Consider the following 17,630-nt stretch of genomic DNA (forward strand, 5'->3'; position numbering starts at 1 on the left):
CCTGGGCTCCGGGCCCCTCCCGGGCTCCGACTCGGGGGAGCGCCGGGTGTCCGCGGGGCCCCCGCGGGAGCGGGCGTGGCGCGGGGACGCGGAGGGGTCCCCACCGGGAAACGGCGGGACACGTCCGGGAGCCGCGCTCGCGGGGTCTCCCGCTGCCGTCACGCCCGTGGTTTCTTTCCCTCCCGTGCTCCTCGCCCAGGCATTCCCCTCCTTGATCCTAAACGAAGCGCTGAAAGTTTGTATTTTCCGAATCCTTGGCATTGACTTTCCCCATGAGCTCGGTTCAAGTTTGAAAGCTCGGGCGAAGAATTCTCTCCTTTTCCGACTGTTACCGAGTTGCTCGTCCTCTAACCCAGGCCGACCTGTGTTTCCAGCCTGGGAAAAGGCAGTGGTTTCCGATTTTTAGAGGTGGCAGAAGGATGCAGTTTAGGAAAAGACGCAGCGTTCTTGCGCACTGCTTGTTAGCCCCCGGCGCCCCGCAGCCCGGTTTTTCCTTTGGATTTAAGCCCTCCCCGATGAGGACCGTATTTGCGGCTTCTGCGTCCTCCCGGCGTTTCTATACAGGCGCTCAGTAAGTGTGGGGAAATTGAATGAGCTAGTTGGTGATTAATTGTCCCCATGCATGATTCGTTAGACAACAATGTAATTAGAAATATTAGGGCACCTTGGGCAGAGAAGGCTATAATGGCTCGTGGGGAGCAACCGAGTTTGGCTGGAGATGTGCTTTGGTGGAGGAAAGAGGCATTGCTGGGTGGCAGCTTCAGGAGACTGGGAGGCTGGAGGTCTGGGAAATTGACTGGGTGAGTCCTGGCTGAATCCTTGGCTTGTTGCCTGGAAGTTTTGCCACTAACCAAATGGGTTGGTTGAGCTGAAGTTCGCATTCTATTTATAGCATTGCACTTGATAATGCAGTACTGGGGTATACGACTTGTATATGATATGTACAGCGTGTGGGCTGAAATGCACATTCGTATCTGTTTCTTAAGGTCCTGAAGGGAATATTTGCTCTGTCTAAACTTGATAATACACTGAAGGACGTTCTGAATGAACTAAAATGTCAACACATTTTTAGAGACGTCTGTTCGCCTTGTGAAGTTGTCAGATAAGCACAATAAATAAGACATAAAAGCACATTAAAAGATCCCTGTGAGACTTTTGGGCTTTGTACACTGGTTTGCATGGGCAGGTACGGAACAGGAGACTGCCTTTTTGCCATCCGAAATAAATCACGAGTACCTTTTATTGAGCTTTATTGATACAAGGGAGGGGCATTGTCATGGATAAAGATGTCCCTCGTGCTCATGATGTTTTTGGAATCCTGCTGAAATAGAGAAAACAACAGGAGTTCTGAGGCATGTGAATAATCCTGATCGTTTATAAATGCCTTAAACATTCCCGTGTAAGATCGGCCTAACTGTGTAATGTTTAGTTTCCCCACAGACTGGCGCATATTTATTTGCATTTCTAGAGAAAGGTCAGCATAGAAAATGTATTGTCAACCCATAGGCATATACAGGCAAAATTCTCTGCAACGTCAGTTCTTGGGTCTGGCACTGGTTTCAGAATGAGTAGATTTACTTAAGTCTTTAGTCACCACTTATTAGCTGTGTGGCTTTGGGGGCTCTGAGCTTTAGTTTTTCTCACATGAACAAGACACAAGGACTAGATAGAATACCAACACTTGGCCATCTCTTACAGCTGTAACATACAATTCCATTGTAGCAGAGACTGCTACCACCTACCTACCCCCTAGCTTTTTGTCCCTTCTTTGACGGTCTTAACGAAACTCTTAGAATCAAGGTGGAGGGGAATGGTGGAGGAGTGAGACATTTCTCAGTGGCCCCCACAAATACAGAGGCAGCCGGTGAGATATCTGTAGAGAATGTTGGGTGGGCTTCTGGTAAAGCTCTCTTTAAACGTGGCTGGTCCAACGGGGATGCAGGCCTGTTTGTGCTGTTTCATTCTCCTTCCCGTGACCTCTTATGTGGGTCTGATGGCTGGCGCCATGGTGGCCATCTTGTGACCATGAGGTGACCTTGAAGATGGAAGGCAGCAGTAAGGATGGTGGATGAGAAAGACAGAAGAAACTTGGACGCCAGATAGATAGGGAGTGGCTGTCAGCCCTGGTCACCTGTTCCAGACTTGAATTGGGTGAGATTAGATGCCATCCCAAATGGCAGAAGAAGCTTATTGGAGCCAGTGGTACTGGTACAATAATAGGCTTTAGCTTTCATTTTCACATCCTTATCTCCCCTCTGTATGAGCCAAGGTTGTGTCTCTAAGCGTCTGCCAAAATTAGGGATGGCTTTTCATTCTGAGCCAGGTCTTGCTCAGATTCCTTTCATTGTAGCAAGTCAAAGTTTTAGGACATCAAGAGTCAAACTTAATTCCAGGTTGTTTTGAATTTTGATTTTTATAACCTTCTCTTTACTTCTCAAGCAGTAGGCAGATATCACTGGCACAGATTTGAATCTTCTGGATGGATTCTTTGTCATCCAGGTAGTCCAAAACACCCAAATTGGCATCCCCCCCACCCTTGGGCATGGACTTGACCTAAGGGAATTTGCCTGTAACTGAGGGGGAGGGAGCTTCTGTTTTAAATGGGGTGTGATTGAGGTGTTCTGACCCTTTGATTCACTTCTAGGAGGCAAACACTGTGGGCTCAGTACTTGAGAAGGTCCTAATAATAGGCCTGTTTGGAGCCAGATATTTTTGCTTTTTATTAGACACATTATAGAGTGAGCAAGCATAGTTTCTAGGCATAAAGTGCTACTTATGGGGGATTTGCAAATGTTCCGTGTTTTAGCACTCTTTGTAGACTGTCCCTGGCATTGTTCAGATTCTTGCTTAAGCGTGATATACATGAGTGCCCGTAATTTTTTTTTTTGAGTTGGAGTCTCACTCTGTTGCCCAGGCGGAGTGCAGTGGCATGCTCCCAGCCACCGCAGCCTTGACCTGCTGGGCTGCGGTGATCCTTCTGCCTCAGCCTTCCAAGTAGCTGGAACTTTAGGCACGCACTACCTCACCCAGGTAATTTTTGATTTATTGTAGAGACAAGGTCTTGCCAAGTTGCCCGGGTGGGTCTCGAACCCGTAGGCTCAGGCAATCCACTCACCTCGGCCTTCCAAAGTGCTGGGATTACAGGCTGAGCCACCGAGCCTGGCCGAGTGCCCGTAGTTAATCCCATCTTTCCCATGCTCAAGGACAGGTTGTGTTTTGAATTTTGATTTTCGATCAGACCTGTTCTTGATCCAGGGCTCCCTTACTGCCATCGTTTCAAAGCCCTCGCCATTAAGCAGTTCCCGAAGAAACCCAGTTCAGTGTCGGGGCTGATTTCAACTACTAGATGATGTTAATTTTAGAATAGCATTACAAGGAAAAGTGACCCAAAGTTTCTTTCATCGAAAAAGTAACGTTGGGTACCTGCTGTGTGTCGAGCATCGGGATATGGGAGGAACAAGACAGAGCCAGTCTGTTCTTTCCTTGTGGGGCTTGCAGTCTGGAAGGGAAGATGGCAAACACTAATGACTCCAGAACTAGCGGAAGATATGCCCAGGAAAAGCTTCAAGAGCCTGTCGCAGAGGGAGAATGACTGTTGCCTGGTCTGGGGCAGTGGCTCTCAGCAGGGAGCAGTCATGCACTCTGGGAACATCTGTGCTGACTGGACCGTTCGGTTGCCCCAGGGCTGGTTTGGCCAGGGATGCTGCTGAGCATTCTACAACGCACAGAGCAGCTCTTCCCCCACCATCAGACCACCAGTTGTCTTCTTGTTGTTTTTGAGTTGGAGTCTCACTCCGTCGCCCAGGCTGGAGTGCAGTGGCACGCTCACAGCCACCCCAGCGTCGACCTGCTGGGCTCCGGTGATCCTTCCAACTCAGCCTTCCAAGTAGCGGAACTGTAGGTATTTGCTACCAAGCCTGGCTAAATTTTGATTTATTGTAGAGATGAGGTCTTACCATGTTGCCCAGGCTGGTCTCGAACCTGCGGGCTCAGGCAATCCTCTCACCTTGGCCTCCCAAAGGGCTGGGATTACAGGCTTGAGCCACCACACCCAGCCAAACCATCAGTTGTCAAGTCCAAAAATGTTAATTGTGCCAGAGGTGAGGCACAGCGGAGTGAGGGCTTAAGGAAGGCTTCCTGGAGGAGGTGACATCAGAGTTCAGACCTGAATGGGAGGCAGAAATCAGTTGAGTGGAGTGAGGTAGTCAGCGTGCCTGCGAGGGAGGGAGCTTGGTGGTGAAGGGGTCAAGCAGAGAAAGGACAGAGGGACGGGGACTTTGAGGAGGGTGAGTAATGCAGCATCAATAGAGGCCAGCTTCGACCGGACCTCGCGGACCAGGTGATGGATTTTGGGCTTTGTCCTTAGGGCAAAGGGAAGCATCTGAAAGGCTGTGATGGGGCAGTACCTGGTTTGATTTCCGTTTCCGAAGCTCACTTGGGTTGTCCTGTGGAGCAGGGATGGGAGGGAACTAGTGTCCAAGAGGGACTGTGAGGACGCCTTTAGAAGCAGAGGTGAGAGGTGATTAAGAGTCTCCCAGATGGAGGGATTGATTGGTCCACACCAAGAGGAAGGGTGGGGGCAAGGATGAGCGAGTCATCCATTTCTGTCACCAGCCCCAGGTGGACAGTGGGCTAGACATCATCTCTACAAAAATCCGTGTAAAGCATGGGTCTAGACAAAAAAACAAAATACAAAATGAATATAAATATCAAATAATATCTAAATGTATCTCAAGTACAGCAATGCCATTTTATCCAAGAGATATGACTTATTTGTTACTGACTTAGGCACTCGATGGAAGAGGATCAGATTTAAAAACAATTGTGTGGCACGGTATACACAACAAAGTGTCATCTGTGTAATACATAAGTGTACAGTTCTGTGGCATTTCAAACAATTGTCTTAAGTTGCACTTTGACTTAATTTTAGGAAGAGGTGAGGATGATAAGTTCAGTTTTCAACAAGTAAAGTTTGGGGTGCATGTGAAACGTTTAGCCTCCATGTCAGAACAAGTAGATATTTGGGTCAGGAGCTCGGAGGAGGGGTCTGGCCAGTCATTACAGTAGCTGGCAACTTAAGTCTTTTTTGTTTGTTTGTTCGTTTGTTTTAAGAAAGAGAGCCTTGGTTGAAATAATACATTTTTAAAAAGAGAAAAATACACATACATTGAAATTAAAAGAAGAGGAAATTCATTTAAGCTTTTACCTAAAATGTACGTGTATTATAGATTTGGTAGAAATTGGGGAAGAAAGCAATCTTTATCTCCATGATGTAAAGCCTGGGTCTAGACAAAAAACAAAACAAAATAAAAAATGAATATAAGTATCATCAAATAATATCTAAATGTAGCTCAAGTATAGCAATGCCATTTTCTCCAAGAGATATGACTTATTTTTACTCCTAAAGGGATATTTTATGAAACCGGGAAGGGATGTATTTTAGTTGACATCATTGCTTCCCGTAAGAAGGCTCTTTATGTATCACGTTGAATTTATCCTCTCCCGATTCTTAAGGCAGGACCTGCAAGAGACTGGTTTTCGTTTACGAGATGCATGAAATAGAGGAAGTTAAATGGCCCCGGCCTGTTTTCAAAATAGCCCTGTTCATTTCCCCTGAGTTTCTTTCCAGCTGTCCACCCGGATGCGTGTCAAGCGTTAGCACACATGAGAAGCATCTCCGTGTCTTTTTTTTTTTTTTTTGAGTAGGAATCTCACTCTGTCGCCCAGGTTGGAGTGCAGTGGCACGCTCACGACCATCATAGCCTTGACCTGTGGGGCTCAGACGATCTTTCTGCCTCAGCCTTCCAAGCAGCTGGAACCACCGGCCTGTGCCACAATGCCAAGCTGATTTTTCGGATTTATTATAGAGACGAGGTCTGGCCAAGTTGTTCAAGCTGGTCTTGTACCACTGGGCTCAGATAATCCTCTCGCTTCTGCCTCCCAAAGTACTGGGATGACAGGTGTGAGCCGCCGGGCCTGGCCCTCTCAGTGTCTTAAAGAAGCCTCTGTTTTGTTAAAATGTGAACTCCTGGATTCCAGCTCCAGATTTCCTGATTCAGAAGATCTGAGATGAAGCCTGTGGATTTGTAATTTTTGTCTTTTTTTTTTTGAGTTGAAGTCTCACTCCATCACCCAGACTGGAGTGCAGTGGCCACTGCAGCCTCGACCTGCTGGGCTCCGGTGATCCTTCTGCCCCAGCCTTCCAAGTAGCCGGAACTACTGGCGAGCGCTACCACGCCCAGCTAATTTTTTGATTTATTATAGAGACTAGGTCTCGCCAAGTTGCCCAGGCGGGTCTTGAACCCGCAGGCTCAGGCAGTCCACTCGCCTCGGCCTCCCAAAGTGCTGGGATTACAGGCTGAACCACCGAGCCCAGCCTTGTATTTTTAACAAGGTCCCCAGGTGAGCTGTCTGTGTAGCCAGGTGTGGGAACCCCACCTGGGCCACCCTAGGCCCGGCTGTAAACTGGAACCATTATTGGGTGATTTTTGTGAACATCTGTAGAATGTAAAGATGGTTAATGGTTGCTTTACCTTTAAAATGAAATAAGGAATTGTTCTAGAGAGAGCAGAGTGTGGCACTGAGGCCTGTACTTACCAGTAAGGTGTTTTGTGTACTTGGGAAAGGCACTGGAAGCCCCAGAACTCAAACTAAGAAGTACTTATCTGGTTCCGGCACCATTTGCAGACTTTCAAATGCTACCGGAGGGACGACAGTCTGTGGAGTGTGAGTTTCAAAAATTAGAGCTATGAGTTGTTAGTGCAACATACACAATAATGTACATGTAGGTTCCTGAAGCCTTAGAGCATCTTAGATCGTGAATACTGTGGCTTGAGTGGTACTGACATTTACCGTGGATTGTGGGTACTTTTTAAAATCCACTTGTTTTTAGAGTTTGGGGGTCTCAATGTGTCGCCCAGGATGTAGTACAGTGGTACAATCATGGCTCTGCAATCTCAGACTCCTGGGCTCAAGCAGTCCTCCCACCTCAGCCTTCTGAGAAGCTGGGACTACCAGTGCGTGTCACCACACCTGTCTAATTTTGATTTTTGTGGAGATGATATCTTGCTATGTTATCTAGGCTTGTCTCAAGCTTCTGGGCTCAAGCACTCCTCCTACCTCGGCCTCCCAAATTGCTGGGATTATAGGTGTGAACCACCGCACCTGGCCCCACTTTTTGTAATAGACAAGATGCCAGAAAGTGAATCATGATTCATATACTTATTTATTTATTTCTGAGTTGGAGTCTCATTCTGTTGCCCAGGCTTGAGTGTAGTGGCACGCTCCCGGCCACCACAGCCTCGACCTGCTGAGCTCCGGCGATCCTTCCGCCTCAGCCTTCCAAGCAGCTGGAACTACAGGCAGTGCCACCATGCCAGGCTAATTTTTGGATTTATTGTAGAGACGAGGACTCGCCAAGTGGCCCAGGCTGCTGTCGAATCCCTGGGCTCAAGCAGTCCTCTCACCTCGGCCTCCCCAAGTGCAGGGATGACAGGCTTGAGCCACCGCACCTGGCCAAATTATATTTTTTTAATCAATGAAGTCAGACAGTTAACTGTTCAGTCGTGCCCTTGCAGTTTGAAGGAACTGTACCCAGGGCTTATTTTTGTGTGTGTTCGAGTGTTTGCTGTGTGTGTGTTCCTCTTCAGTGTGCTCTGGAGTGGGCTGTGTGACCAAAGGGGGTTCTGACCTTCCTGTGACTCAGGCTGTGGAATCTGCTTGTGAGGTTGGATTTTGAATCTCACCCCCAAAACTCTAGTTTTCGTATCCTGAGTGATTGTTTAAATGAAGTATGGCTCAAAGGGTTATTTCCTGGTTTTTTTTTTGTTTTTTTTCCCCCTTTACCATCCTTCCTACAAATATATTTACCCTCTGGTCCATAGAATATATTGTTCCATCAAACTTGACTGTCAAGCGAAGAAAAACCTGTATCCCAAACTTCACTTCCCCGTGACTTCTGTATACAACAGGAGATGAGTTTCAGATGGAGCAAGATCAAGTTTGCATGGGTAGAGGGCTCAGAGGAGGAGGATCGCGTGATTTGCTCACAGCTACTCTGTGGTGGGAGGCCAGCCTCTCCCTCGTGTCTTGTCTCAACTGTCTGAACTGTTCCAGCACCTTCCTCAGAATAGCCGGTCTCTTTCTAAGAGTTTACTGTTGGGCGTATGAGCAAAAGGCTCTACAGCCTTTTATTTATTTATTTTTCGAGTTGGGGGTCTCACTCTGTTGCCCAGACACAACCACCTCTCACCCCAGCCTCGGCCTCCTGGGCTCAGGCATTCCTTCTACCTCAGCCTTCCGAGTAGCTTGGCCTACAGGCATGCACCACCACACCTGGCTGATATTTTTGATTTTTTGGGTTTTTTTGGTAGAGATGAGGTCTCACTGTGTTGCCCAGGCTGGTCTTAAACTCCTGGGCTCAAGCGATCCTCCTGCTTCGGCCTCCCAAAGTGCTGGGATTACAGGCATGAACCACCACACCCAGCCTCTTACAGCTTTTACCATAGACCAGGTGCTGTTTTCAGCCTGAACATACACTGACTTATTTAATGCTTGCTCCATTTTTACCCTGTAAGGGGAGAAAACAAAGACTTAGCTTACCTACTAAGAGGCAGAGCCTGGATTTGAACCCAGCTGGTCTGAGTCTAGGCTCTGGACTTTACTTGTGCTGTAGGACTTCTCATAGTCAAGGGGGCCAGAGGTCCAGTCTCTCCTCTACTGTGACATCTTTCTATTGTACCGTGCAGCTTTAAGGAGAGAGTTGTCCTCGAGAGAACTGCCTTCTCCCTGATTCTCCACCCTGCCTGGCTCTTCCTTTTTGTCTCCTTTGCTGTTTTGCCCCTGAAATGTTGGAGTCCCCTGCCCCCGCCCTCAGCCCCACATGCTGTCTCTGGGCACATCCAAGCTTGTGGCTGCAGCGCCTGTGTCCTGTGAAGACACCACTTGGGTAGTGCTTCCCTTACCTGCGTGCCGAGTGCCACACCTGACACCAGGCAGCTCCTGGGTGTTTCTGCTCGAATATCTCAGGCTGTGGGTAGCCAAATTGCACTCCCCCACACATCACCTGCCCTCCTTCATTCTCTAGCCTGTGTCCAACATCCAGAAGCTGGGGGACCCCCCTTTCCCACCCTCACCCACTGGGTGATCTGTCTCGTACCTCCAGCTTCTTCTTCTTCCTTTTTTTTTTTTGAGTCAGTCTCACTTTGTCGCCCAGGCTGGAGTGCAGTGGCACAATCTCAGCTCACCGCAGCCTCGACCTCCTGGACTCAGAAGATCCTTCTGCCTCAGCCTCCCCGGTAGCTGGGACTCCAGGTGCGCTCTGGCATACCCAGCTAATTTTAAAAATTTTTTTGCAGACACAGAGTCTCGCTGTGTTGCTGGGCGGGTCTCCAGTTCCTAGACTCAAGCACTCCTCCTGCCTTGGCCTCCAAAGTGCAGGCATGAGCCACCATACCTGACCAGCTTCTGCTTCTTTTATGCCTCCAGCACCTCCCTGCTCACAGCCCAACCTTAATTCAGGCCCTTAGGTCTCCTTGCCTGATTCCACCAGCTTCCTAGCTGACATGTTTTGTGGTCTTTGTCTCTCAATGGCCACCGCACACACTGCCTCCCGCAAGCTGTCTTGGGCGTAATCTCAATGTGGCAGTGCCCTCCTTAAAAACCTCCAGGAACGGCCGGTCCTGGCACTCAGAGAAAACTGGACTCTCAAACATCCACCCCATACAGTGTGGCCACTGCCACCCCCAACCTCATCTGTAGTTCCAGTCACTCTCTCCTCTCAGCTGTCCCTGTCCCATCACTTCCTGCTTTCAGGTATCTCTGCCACTGAGTGGGTTGGTCTTGTCACTGGCCCCAGTGTGGAGTGACAGGCCCTCCCTCCATCCTTTGGTTTGGCGGTGGGGCCCCATGGTAGTTGGGGCTGCTACCCAGCGTGTCTGCTGCAGGGACAGTGCACTGGTCCCAGGAGAATGAAGGAAAGGCAGTTTCTACCCCTGTCACTGGGCTGCGGGTATGTTTATTTCTGTTCACTCCGCGGCCAGGGATTATCTTCAAAGCAGGGAGCTGGAAATAAGTAAATTGGGCATGGAGACCTTGCATCCTGGAGCTTAAGGCCCCCTGGAGGACCCAGGACTAATCCTAGAAAGCTCCAGGGAGAGGCAGCCACGGAGGCCCCAGCCGTGCTGGGTGACACATTTCGTAAGTAGGTCACGGGAAAGAAAGTGAAGCCCCATGGATGTGTTAGGAAGAAAAGTGACCTCTTATGCAGCCTGGAATGAACCCTGAGCCTGTGGGCTTCCAGAACCAGTCTCCCTGAGCCTTGGCCTGAGGGGCAGAGCCATGGGTACCAGGTTTTATTCCCTCCCTCCTGGTTTTTGTGCAGGACACGTGACCATCTTGACACTGCCCAGACTGCCGTCATCGCCATCATCACCACCGTCTCGGTCACCAGCGTCCCCGCAGCTGTTGGCTGAAACTTGACGTGTGCTGAACAATACGCTGAAAGGTGTTGTCTCGTTGACCCCCCAGGGCACCATCCAAGCTGGGGTTACTTGGCACCATAGTGGCTTCTTGTTCTTTGTGTTTTGTTTGATTTCTTTGATTGATGTTCCTGGGAGAGTTTTGGAAGACGAATCGTGAGAATAGGAACAAACTCAAGGTAGAAATCAGAAGGCACAGCCGCTTTCCTGCATGGGGAGGGGAATTCCTTGCTTTCTCCAGGGACCCAAGAAAAGATAGTTGATTAGTGCTGCTTAAATGCATTGCAATTAATTACTTGCCTGTTTCCTTGCACCCTGGGGCTTGGGCTAGCCTATAAATCCTAGTCCCAGGGCAGTTGTAAAATCTTGATTTATCTTCCTGTGTAGGTGTGCTAACACATTCGATGGCTTGAATTATTTAGCGTTATCATGAAAAAGGTCCGATTTCTATTGCTTGCCCTGATTTGCACTTTAAATATAGTTCCCTGTTGCAATTCACCAGAATTCGTGTTGAAAATAGAAAAGAGAAAATTACTTTTAAACAGCAGTTTGGCATCTAAAAGCATGATTTACCTTGGAGTATTTTTCCAACTGCACATTAAAGCACTAAGGCCGAGTTTTTCAAGAGTATTTTTCCCTACTGAATCTGGAAATTAGTGTGAAAAGCAAACAGCAAACATTGCACCTTAGGTGGCCAGGGGACCTTGGGAAGGGGGACTGTTTCCCTCCCTCTCTTTTTCTCTTCCTCCCTCACCGCCCAGGCCCAGGGTGTTAAACTCACAGTGTGCATTCTTGTTAGCTGCTGAAGGTGACACGCAATTTTTTATCTTCCTTGCTAATTTTTCTTACTTTCTTCATCTCTTTGTACCATTTCTCCTTCATTTCCATGAAACCAGGATTTTATTGGTAGACGTTGTGTAAATGACCCATTCTTTTAAGATTGGATTTATTAGTGGTAGAGCGATTCTGCACCTCCAAAATACATTTGGTCCCTTGAATGATTTCTTTTGATTTCTTTCTCTCGTGGAAATGTGAGGATAAAACCCACCAGCACTTTTTTTCCCAGTATTCACCTAATAAGGATTATCTTTTTGATGAGCTCTTATGATCGAAAGTGACTCTGATGCATTTCTTGTGCCATTGCTTTAAATATTATATAATTTATATTTCATGGGAAAAGGGAGTTTTAAATTTCACGGCAGAATGATGGGGAGAAATGATAGGCTTTTGTTGTTGTTAAAGGATATTTTAACTCTAGGTCTGTGCCTTTTTGGATAGAACCAGAATCGAGTGTAACTTCAGCTGAGTCAAGTCTTATCTGAATTAAGGAATCATATGTTGATTATGGCAAGCAGGATTTGTGAAATTCGCTTGATTTATTGGTAAGATCGTCCCATGTGTGATTCCTACTTTAAACAGTTACATTGTCCAAAACTATCGGGTCTTACTCATGAAAGGTGACGTGTTTGTAATTTTTAGAACCAGTACATAAAAATACCTCTCCTAGACGATAGTCTACATTTTAGGGCTGGAGAGCTTTTGTGTTCACATACCCTTCCTTGTTGTATAGCCATCTGGCCTTGCAAAAAACGAGGTAAAGGTAAACACTGGTTATTAGATGATGTCACTAAACCTGTTACATTGAGAAAGTTGTTTTGCTTGATGCAAAGAGGAAATTTTAACCCAGAGATGTTTGTCCCTGTCTGGAATTAGGACTCTATTGAGGAGGGGATGATGGATTTTTGAATCAACGTCACATATTGGCTTGACCACAGTAAGTTCTCAGAGTGCCGTCTTCTGGAATTCTGTGGGGCAAAGCTACTATATGATCACATGTTGCAACCCCCTTGTGCAGTGTTCATTAAATAATTTTAGTTTTGATATCTTCTTGAACGTTTTAAATGTGCATATCAGCTTGGCGGTGAATAAAACAAGACCAAAAACTTTAAGTACCCAGAAACAAAATTTGTATGGTGCTTTGGGGTTAAATCTCTCCTCTCTTCTTAGAACTTGAACAATTTGTGCCTTGCTCTGTGTGTGTGTGTGTGTGTGTGTGTGTGTGTGTAAAAAGTGAGAAAATGGATCAGATCCTGGTGAAAATAAATGGCAGGTCAGGGACACCACCACACTCCTTTCTACTGGACTGATGCTGCCTAGTATAAGGAGTAGACAGCCCTTGGGTGATGTGACTCTAGGGCTGCAGTGAAGACTTTCCTTCATTCATTCATTCATTTGGTAAATGTGTAGTGAGCTCTTCCTGTGTGCTAGCCATGCTCTTGCTGTGGGGGCAAACAGCACACAAACTTATTTTCCTGCCCTCATGAAGCTTATAATCAACTGATGTATAAGATGAGTCGTAAACAAATATCTGTTAATGCCTGTTGGTGACAGGTGCTCTAGGGGATAGTAAACTGGGTGGGGAGGGTAAGGAGGGGGTGGAGTTGGGGATTTAGGTGGGGTAGAGTCAGGGAGACCTCATGTGGTCTCCTGTCTGTCCTCGTCTACTCTTCCACCTAGAGTTTCATCTGGCCCACACTTCAGTTTCACCCAGCCTTGGAAAATGCAGTTCCGGAAATGGAAGCGATTAAACCATGTTAGTCCTTGGCTTCTTAGTGTGAATATGTTTTAGATTATCTCCTTTGAGCAAATGTGAGTGGAGAACTACAGGCAGTGAGTGTCTGGGGCTGGGCATGGGGAGTGACTGGGAGGACCCCAAATGGGCAAAGGTGTCTCCCACTTCTAGGTAGGGTCCCTTTGCACCTTGTGCTGAATCGTGGCCCATGGCAGTGCCTCTCTGACCTACCTAAGACACCTCTGTGCCATGGCATTGCCCATTTACTCCTGGGAATGCTAATTTGGAGAAAGTGAACTCTGTGCAATGCTTTCCTCCTAGCTGTCCAGGAGAAATGCACTGTAAAATTAAGGCATTACTTCTTGTTCACTTAAGCTTCCTGTTTGGCTTATTTTGCTTTATATTTTCAAAGTGTCGCACTGTCATGTTGTTGTTAGTGTTTTTAATGCAGAGCCTAAACGTATCTCTAGGGACATCTTTGTTTATTATAGGCTCTGGCTGAAAACATTAAATCATTCTAGAAGGGGAATGGTTTTAATTCTCATTCTCCTGACCTCACTGCCCTTAGATGGGCACTGTCAGGGGTTTTGTTTCGTTTTGTTTTTTTTGAGTCAGAGTTTCACTCTGACTCCCAGGTTGGAGTGCAGTGGCACGATCACAGCTCACTGCAGCCTCGACCTCCTGGACTCAGGCTATCCGTCTACCTCAAGCCTCTCGAGTAGCTGGGACTACAGGCGTTCACCACCATGCCAGGCTAATTAAAAATTTTTTTTTTTTTTTTTTTTTAGAGAGAGATCTCACTCAGTTGCCCAGGCTGGTGGTCTTGAACTCCTGGGTTCAGGCAATCCTCCTGCCTCGGCCTCCCAAAGTGCTGGGATTACAGGCATGAGCCACTGCGCCGAGCCCCATCAGGGCTTGGTAGGTTCTATGATTGCTAACCTTACAGTCCTGAAGAAAAAAAACCCACTCTGAATTTAGCTCTGTTGCCTGCCAGGCTCTGGCAGAGATTGTGAGGATGGGAATTAGTAATTCCTCCCTCTGGAGTCTGAGGAATTCCCCTTTTCTTAAGAAGGCACCAAAATTAAGATTTTGAAGCAGTAGTATTTTGCATACATCTATTTTGTAGTTTATATCTATAGACACAGATGATATACACAGATTCTGATTTGTTTGGCGTACTGTTTCTTTTTGCTGGGTAGCCTAAGCATGTTGGCTTCGTGCGGATGAATAATTTTAGGTCTGAGATGAAGAAAGCCAGTAATACTAGTTTGTGGCAATGCAGCTGCTTAAAAATGAGCAAATTGTGTCTTGTTAAAGTATCTTTTTTCCCTCATTATAAGCCAAACTGTGGAATGTGAAAATGAACCTGCATTGTTAATTGTAATGTAAAAATATTTCTTTTTTTTCCAGCTTTTGCTTTGGATTCTGAAGACATAAAGAAGGGGGTCAAGCAGTCTCAGGTACTGATGCTGACAATCAGATCTCCTCCCCCCCTCTGGAATTTACTGTAATTTTTTTAATGGGAACTGGAATGATTTCATCCTTCTCTTGTTCTCTCTCTCTCTCTTTTTTTTTTTTTTTTTTGGTTAGATGAATTAATATTATGTTGCTCAACATAGATTTTGAAGTCCTGACAGCAACCTATAGATAGACTTGCTTTAAAAAAAAATCCTTTAACTGTGAGGGCAGATCCACTGGGTTTTAAAGTCATTTTAAGAAAAAAGATGTTTTGACATAGAGTTAGACATTTGAAGTCTTGCTTGACTAGTAGAGTTTTCCCCAGTCTTACCATATCTTACCTTGGACTTAATTTTGCCAGTCTGTGAAAAAATTCTGATGTGTCACAAAAACCTGATTACTGCCACTTGAAGGGGGCATTATGTGAGAGGGCACACTGGGGACCAGGTGGGTGGGAGACCGCAAAGGTATCTATGCTGCCAGACCTCTTGGGCAGTCAGAAGCAGAACCCTGGGCTTGAGGACAGCTGGGGACGGGGCGGACTTATCCAAATCTCAGAGCTGCTTCCTCTTCCGTCTCTTCTTCCTCTTTTTTTTTGAGTTGGGGTCTCACTCTGTCACCCAGGCTGAAGTGCAGTGGCACGATCATGGCTCATGGCAGCCTCGGCCTCTTGGGCTCAGGCGATCCTAGTATCTCAACCTCCCCAAGTAGCTGGGCATGCTACCACCCCTGCCTAATTTTTTTATTTTGTGTAGAGACAAGGTCTTGCTGTGTTGCCTCCCATCTCGGCCTCCCAAACTGCTGAGATTATAAGCTTGAGCCACTGCTCCTGGCCTCTTCTTGATCGTTGGTTGAAGTCAGGAACCTTTTCTAAATGTCTACCAGTTGGGCTTTGCGCTAGATCGGCTTAGCATGTGAGAGAAACAATAGTTTAAAATATCTATTGTTTTTGTCATATGAATTCAAACTCAGCTGACTCTATTTTTTGCTCCACAATTGGTGTAAAAGCATTTTTTAATAGAATGTGTCTTTTATCAACAGTTATTATCTGTTCTACCTGTCCTGTGGATCCCTACACAGGGAAAATGAGAATCATCACCCTGTAGGATTTTTAAGACACTTTATGGTTAATAAAGCATTTTCACACTTTTCATTTAATTCGATTGCCTCCATGTTCCTGTTATTGCTAAGCAAAGTAGATATTCCCATTTATAATGGAGAAAATTTAGCCTCAGAGATTTTAAGTGATTTGACCAGAGTCACAGTGATTATTAAAAGGGAAAGTTAGAATAACAATTTTCTGAATCCTTGAATTTTTGTCACTATACTAATTATATATATATATACTTTTTTTTTTCTCTTCTCAGAGTTTCTCTCTGTCCTCCAGGCTGGAGTGCAGTGGCACAATCACAGCCACTGCGATCCTTCTGCCTCAACCTTCCAAGTGGTTGGAACTACAGACACATGCCACCATGCCCAGCTAATTTTTAAATTTATTGTAGACACGAGGTCTCGCCAAATTGCCCAGGCTGATCTCGAACCTCTGGGCTCAGGCAGTCCTCTTGCCTTTGCCTCCCAAAGTGCTGGGATTACAGGCGTGAGCCACTGCACACGTCCTATTTTATATTAAACGGCCCTGTGCATTGTCTCTGGGAAATATGAGGATCCTTTGTGACAGATTTGAAGTGCTGTTTAATCCTATGGTGGCTTGTGACATTATGCCTTGAATGACATAAGGTTAGCACTGGACACTGGAGCCAAAGTGCCACAGTTCATCTCTTCTTTACCACTGACCAGCTGTGGGCATTAGCAAATCTTGCTGGGCCTCAGTTTCCTCATCTGTAAGATGGGATCCTACCTCAAGGGACTGTTTGTTTGTTTTTTATAATCAATATTTTTTATTATGATATTGTGGGGTACAGTTAAGGTTAAGTATACAAATATGCTTCAGGCACCCTTTTTGATAAGAGGTGTCTCCCCGTCCCCAGGGAGGGGACGGTTTTGAAGATTAAGTGTGCGTTTACTTCTTTGAACAGTGCTGGGTCCTATTTACATGTTTACCTGGTAAGACAGCAAGAAATGTTTTATTTAGCCTTTCAAGAGGCTACATGCACCACCTGTTCTATCTGAGTAAATCAAAGTAAAAAGAGAAACTGTAGACCTTCCTGCTTTTATCAGTTACATTTTCCTTCCTTCCTTCCTTCTTTTCTCCCTCTCTTCCCCTCCCTCTCTCCCTCCCTTCTTTCTTTCTTTTTTTCTTTGAGTCGGGGTCTCACTCTCTCATCCAGGCTGTAGGGCTGTAGGGCACACTCATGGCTCACCGCAGCCTCAACCTCCTGACCTCAGGCAATCCTTCCATCTCAGCCTCCAGAGTAGCTAGAACTGCAGGCACATGCCACCATGCCTGGCAAATTTTTTGATTTTCTGTAGAAGTGAGGTCTTGCTATGTTGCCCAGGCTGGTCTCGAACTCCTGGGCTCAAGCAGTCCTCCTGCCTCGGCCTCCCAAAGTGCTAAGACTTTTTTTTTTTTGAGTTGGAGTCTCATTTTGTCATTCAGACTGTAGTGCGGTGGCACACTCACGGCTACCACAGCCGCTACCTGCTGGGCTCAGGCGAGCCTTCTACCTCAGCCTTCCAAGTGACTGGAACTACAGGCACACACCACCACACCCAACTAATTTTTTTTTTTTGTAGAGATGAGGTCTCGCCAAGTTGATCTCGATCACCTAGGCTCAGGCAATCCTCTCACCTCCACCTCCCAAAGTGCTGGGATGACAGGTGTGACCCATAGCGCCCAGCTGTTTTTGTGTGTGTATGTATGTGTGTTTTTGAGTCGGAGTCTCACTCTGTTGCCCAGGCTAGAGTACAGTGGCATGCTCATAGCCAACACAGTCTCAACCTCCTGGGCTCAGGCAATCAATCCTTCTGCCTCAGCCTCCAGGGTAGGTAGCTGGGACTGTAGGCATATGCCATCATGCCCAGCTAATTTTTTGATTTTCTGAAAAGGTGCGGTCTTGGTGTGTTGCCCAGGCTGATCTTGAACTCCTGGGCTCAAGCAGTCCTCCCACCTCGGCCTCCCAAAGTGCTAAGATTTGTTCTTTTTTTTTTTTTTTTTTTTTTTT

At 46.6% G+C, this 17,630-nt stretch overlaps 1 protein-coding gene across 1 annotated transcript in view; it reads left to right on the top strand.

Annotated features, from left to right (window-relative positions):
* Window positions 1–17,630, top strand: part of B3GLCT (beta 3-glucosyltransferase) — a 151,862-nt gene that overhangs the window by 38,385 nt on the left and 95,847 nt on the right. Inside the window, exons 3-6 of the mRNA XM_021710893.1 lie at window positions 357–571; window positions 10,382–10,463; window positions 14,250–14,307; window positions 14,461–14,510. Coding sequence (XP_021566568.1) covers window positions 357–571; window positions 10,382–10,463; window positions 14,250–14,307; window positions 14,461–14,510 — 405 coding nt within the window. The remainder of the gene's footprint in view (window positions 1–356; window positions 572–10,381; window positions 10,464–14,249; window positions 14,308–14,460; window positions 14,511–17,630) is intronic.

Source organism: Carlito syrichta, unplaced genomic scaffold (genome assembly GCF_000164805.1).
Source record: "Carlito syrichta isolate Samal-C Ts95f unplaced genomic scaffold, Tarsius_syrichta-2.0.1 Scaffold301633, whole genome shotgun sequence".
Classification (NCBI taxonomy): Eukaryota; Metazoa; Chordata; class Mammalia; order Primates; family Tarsiidae; genus Carlito; species Carlito syrichta.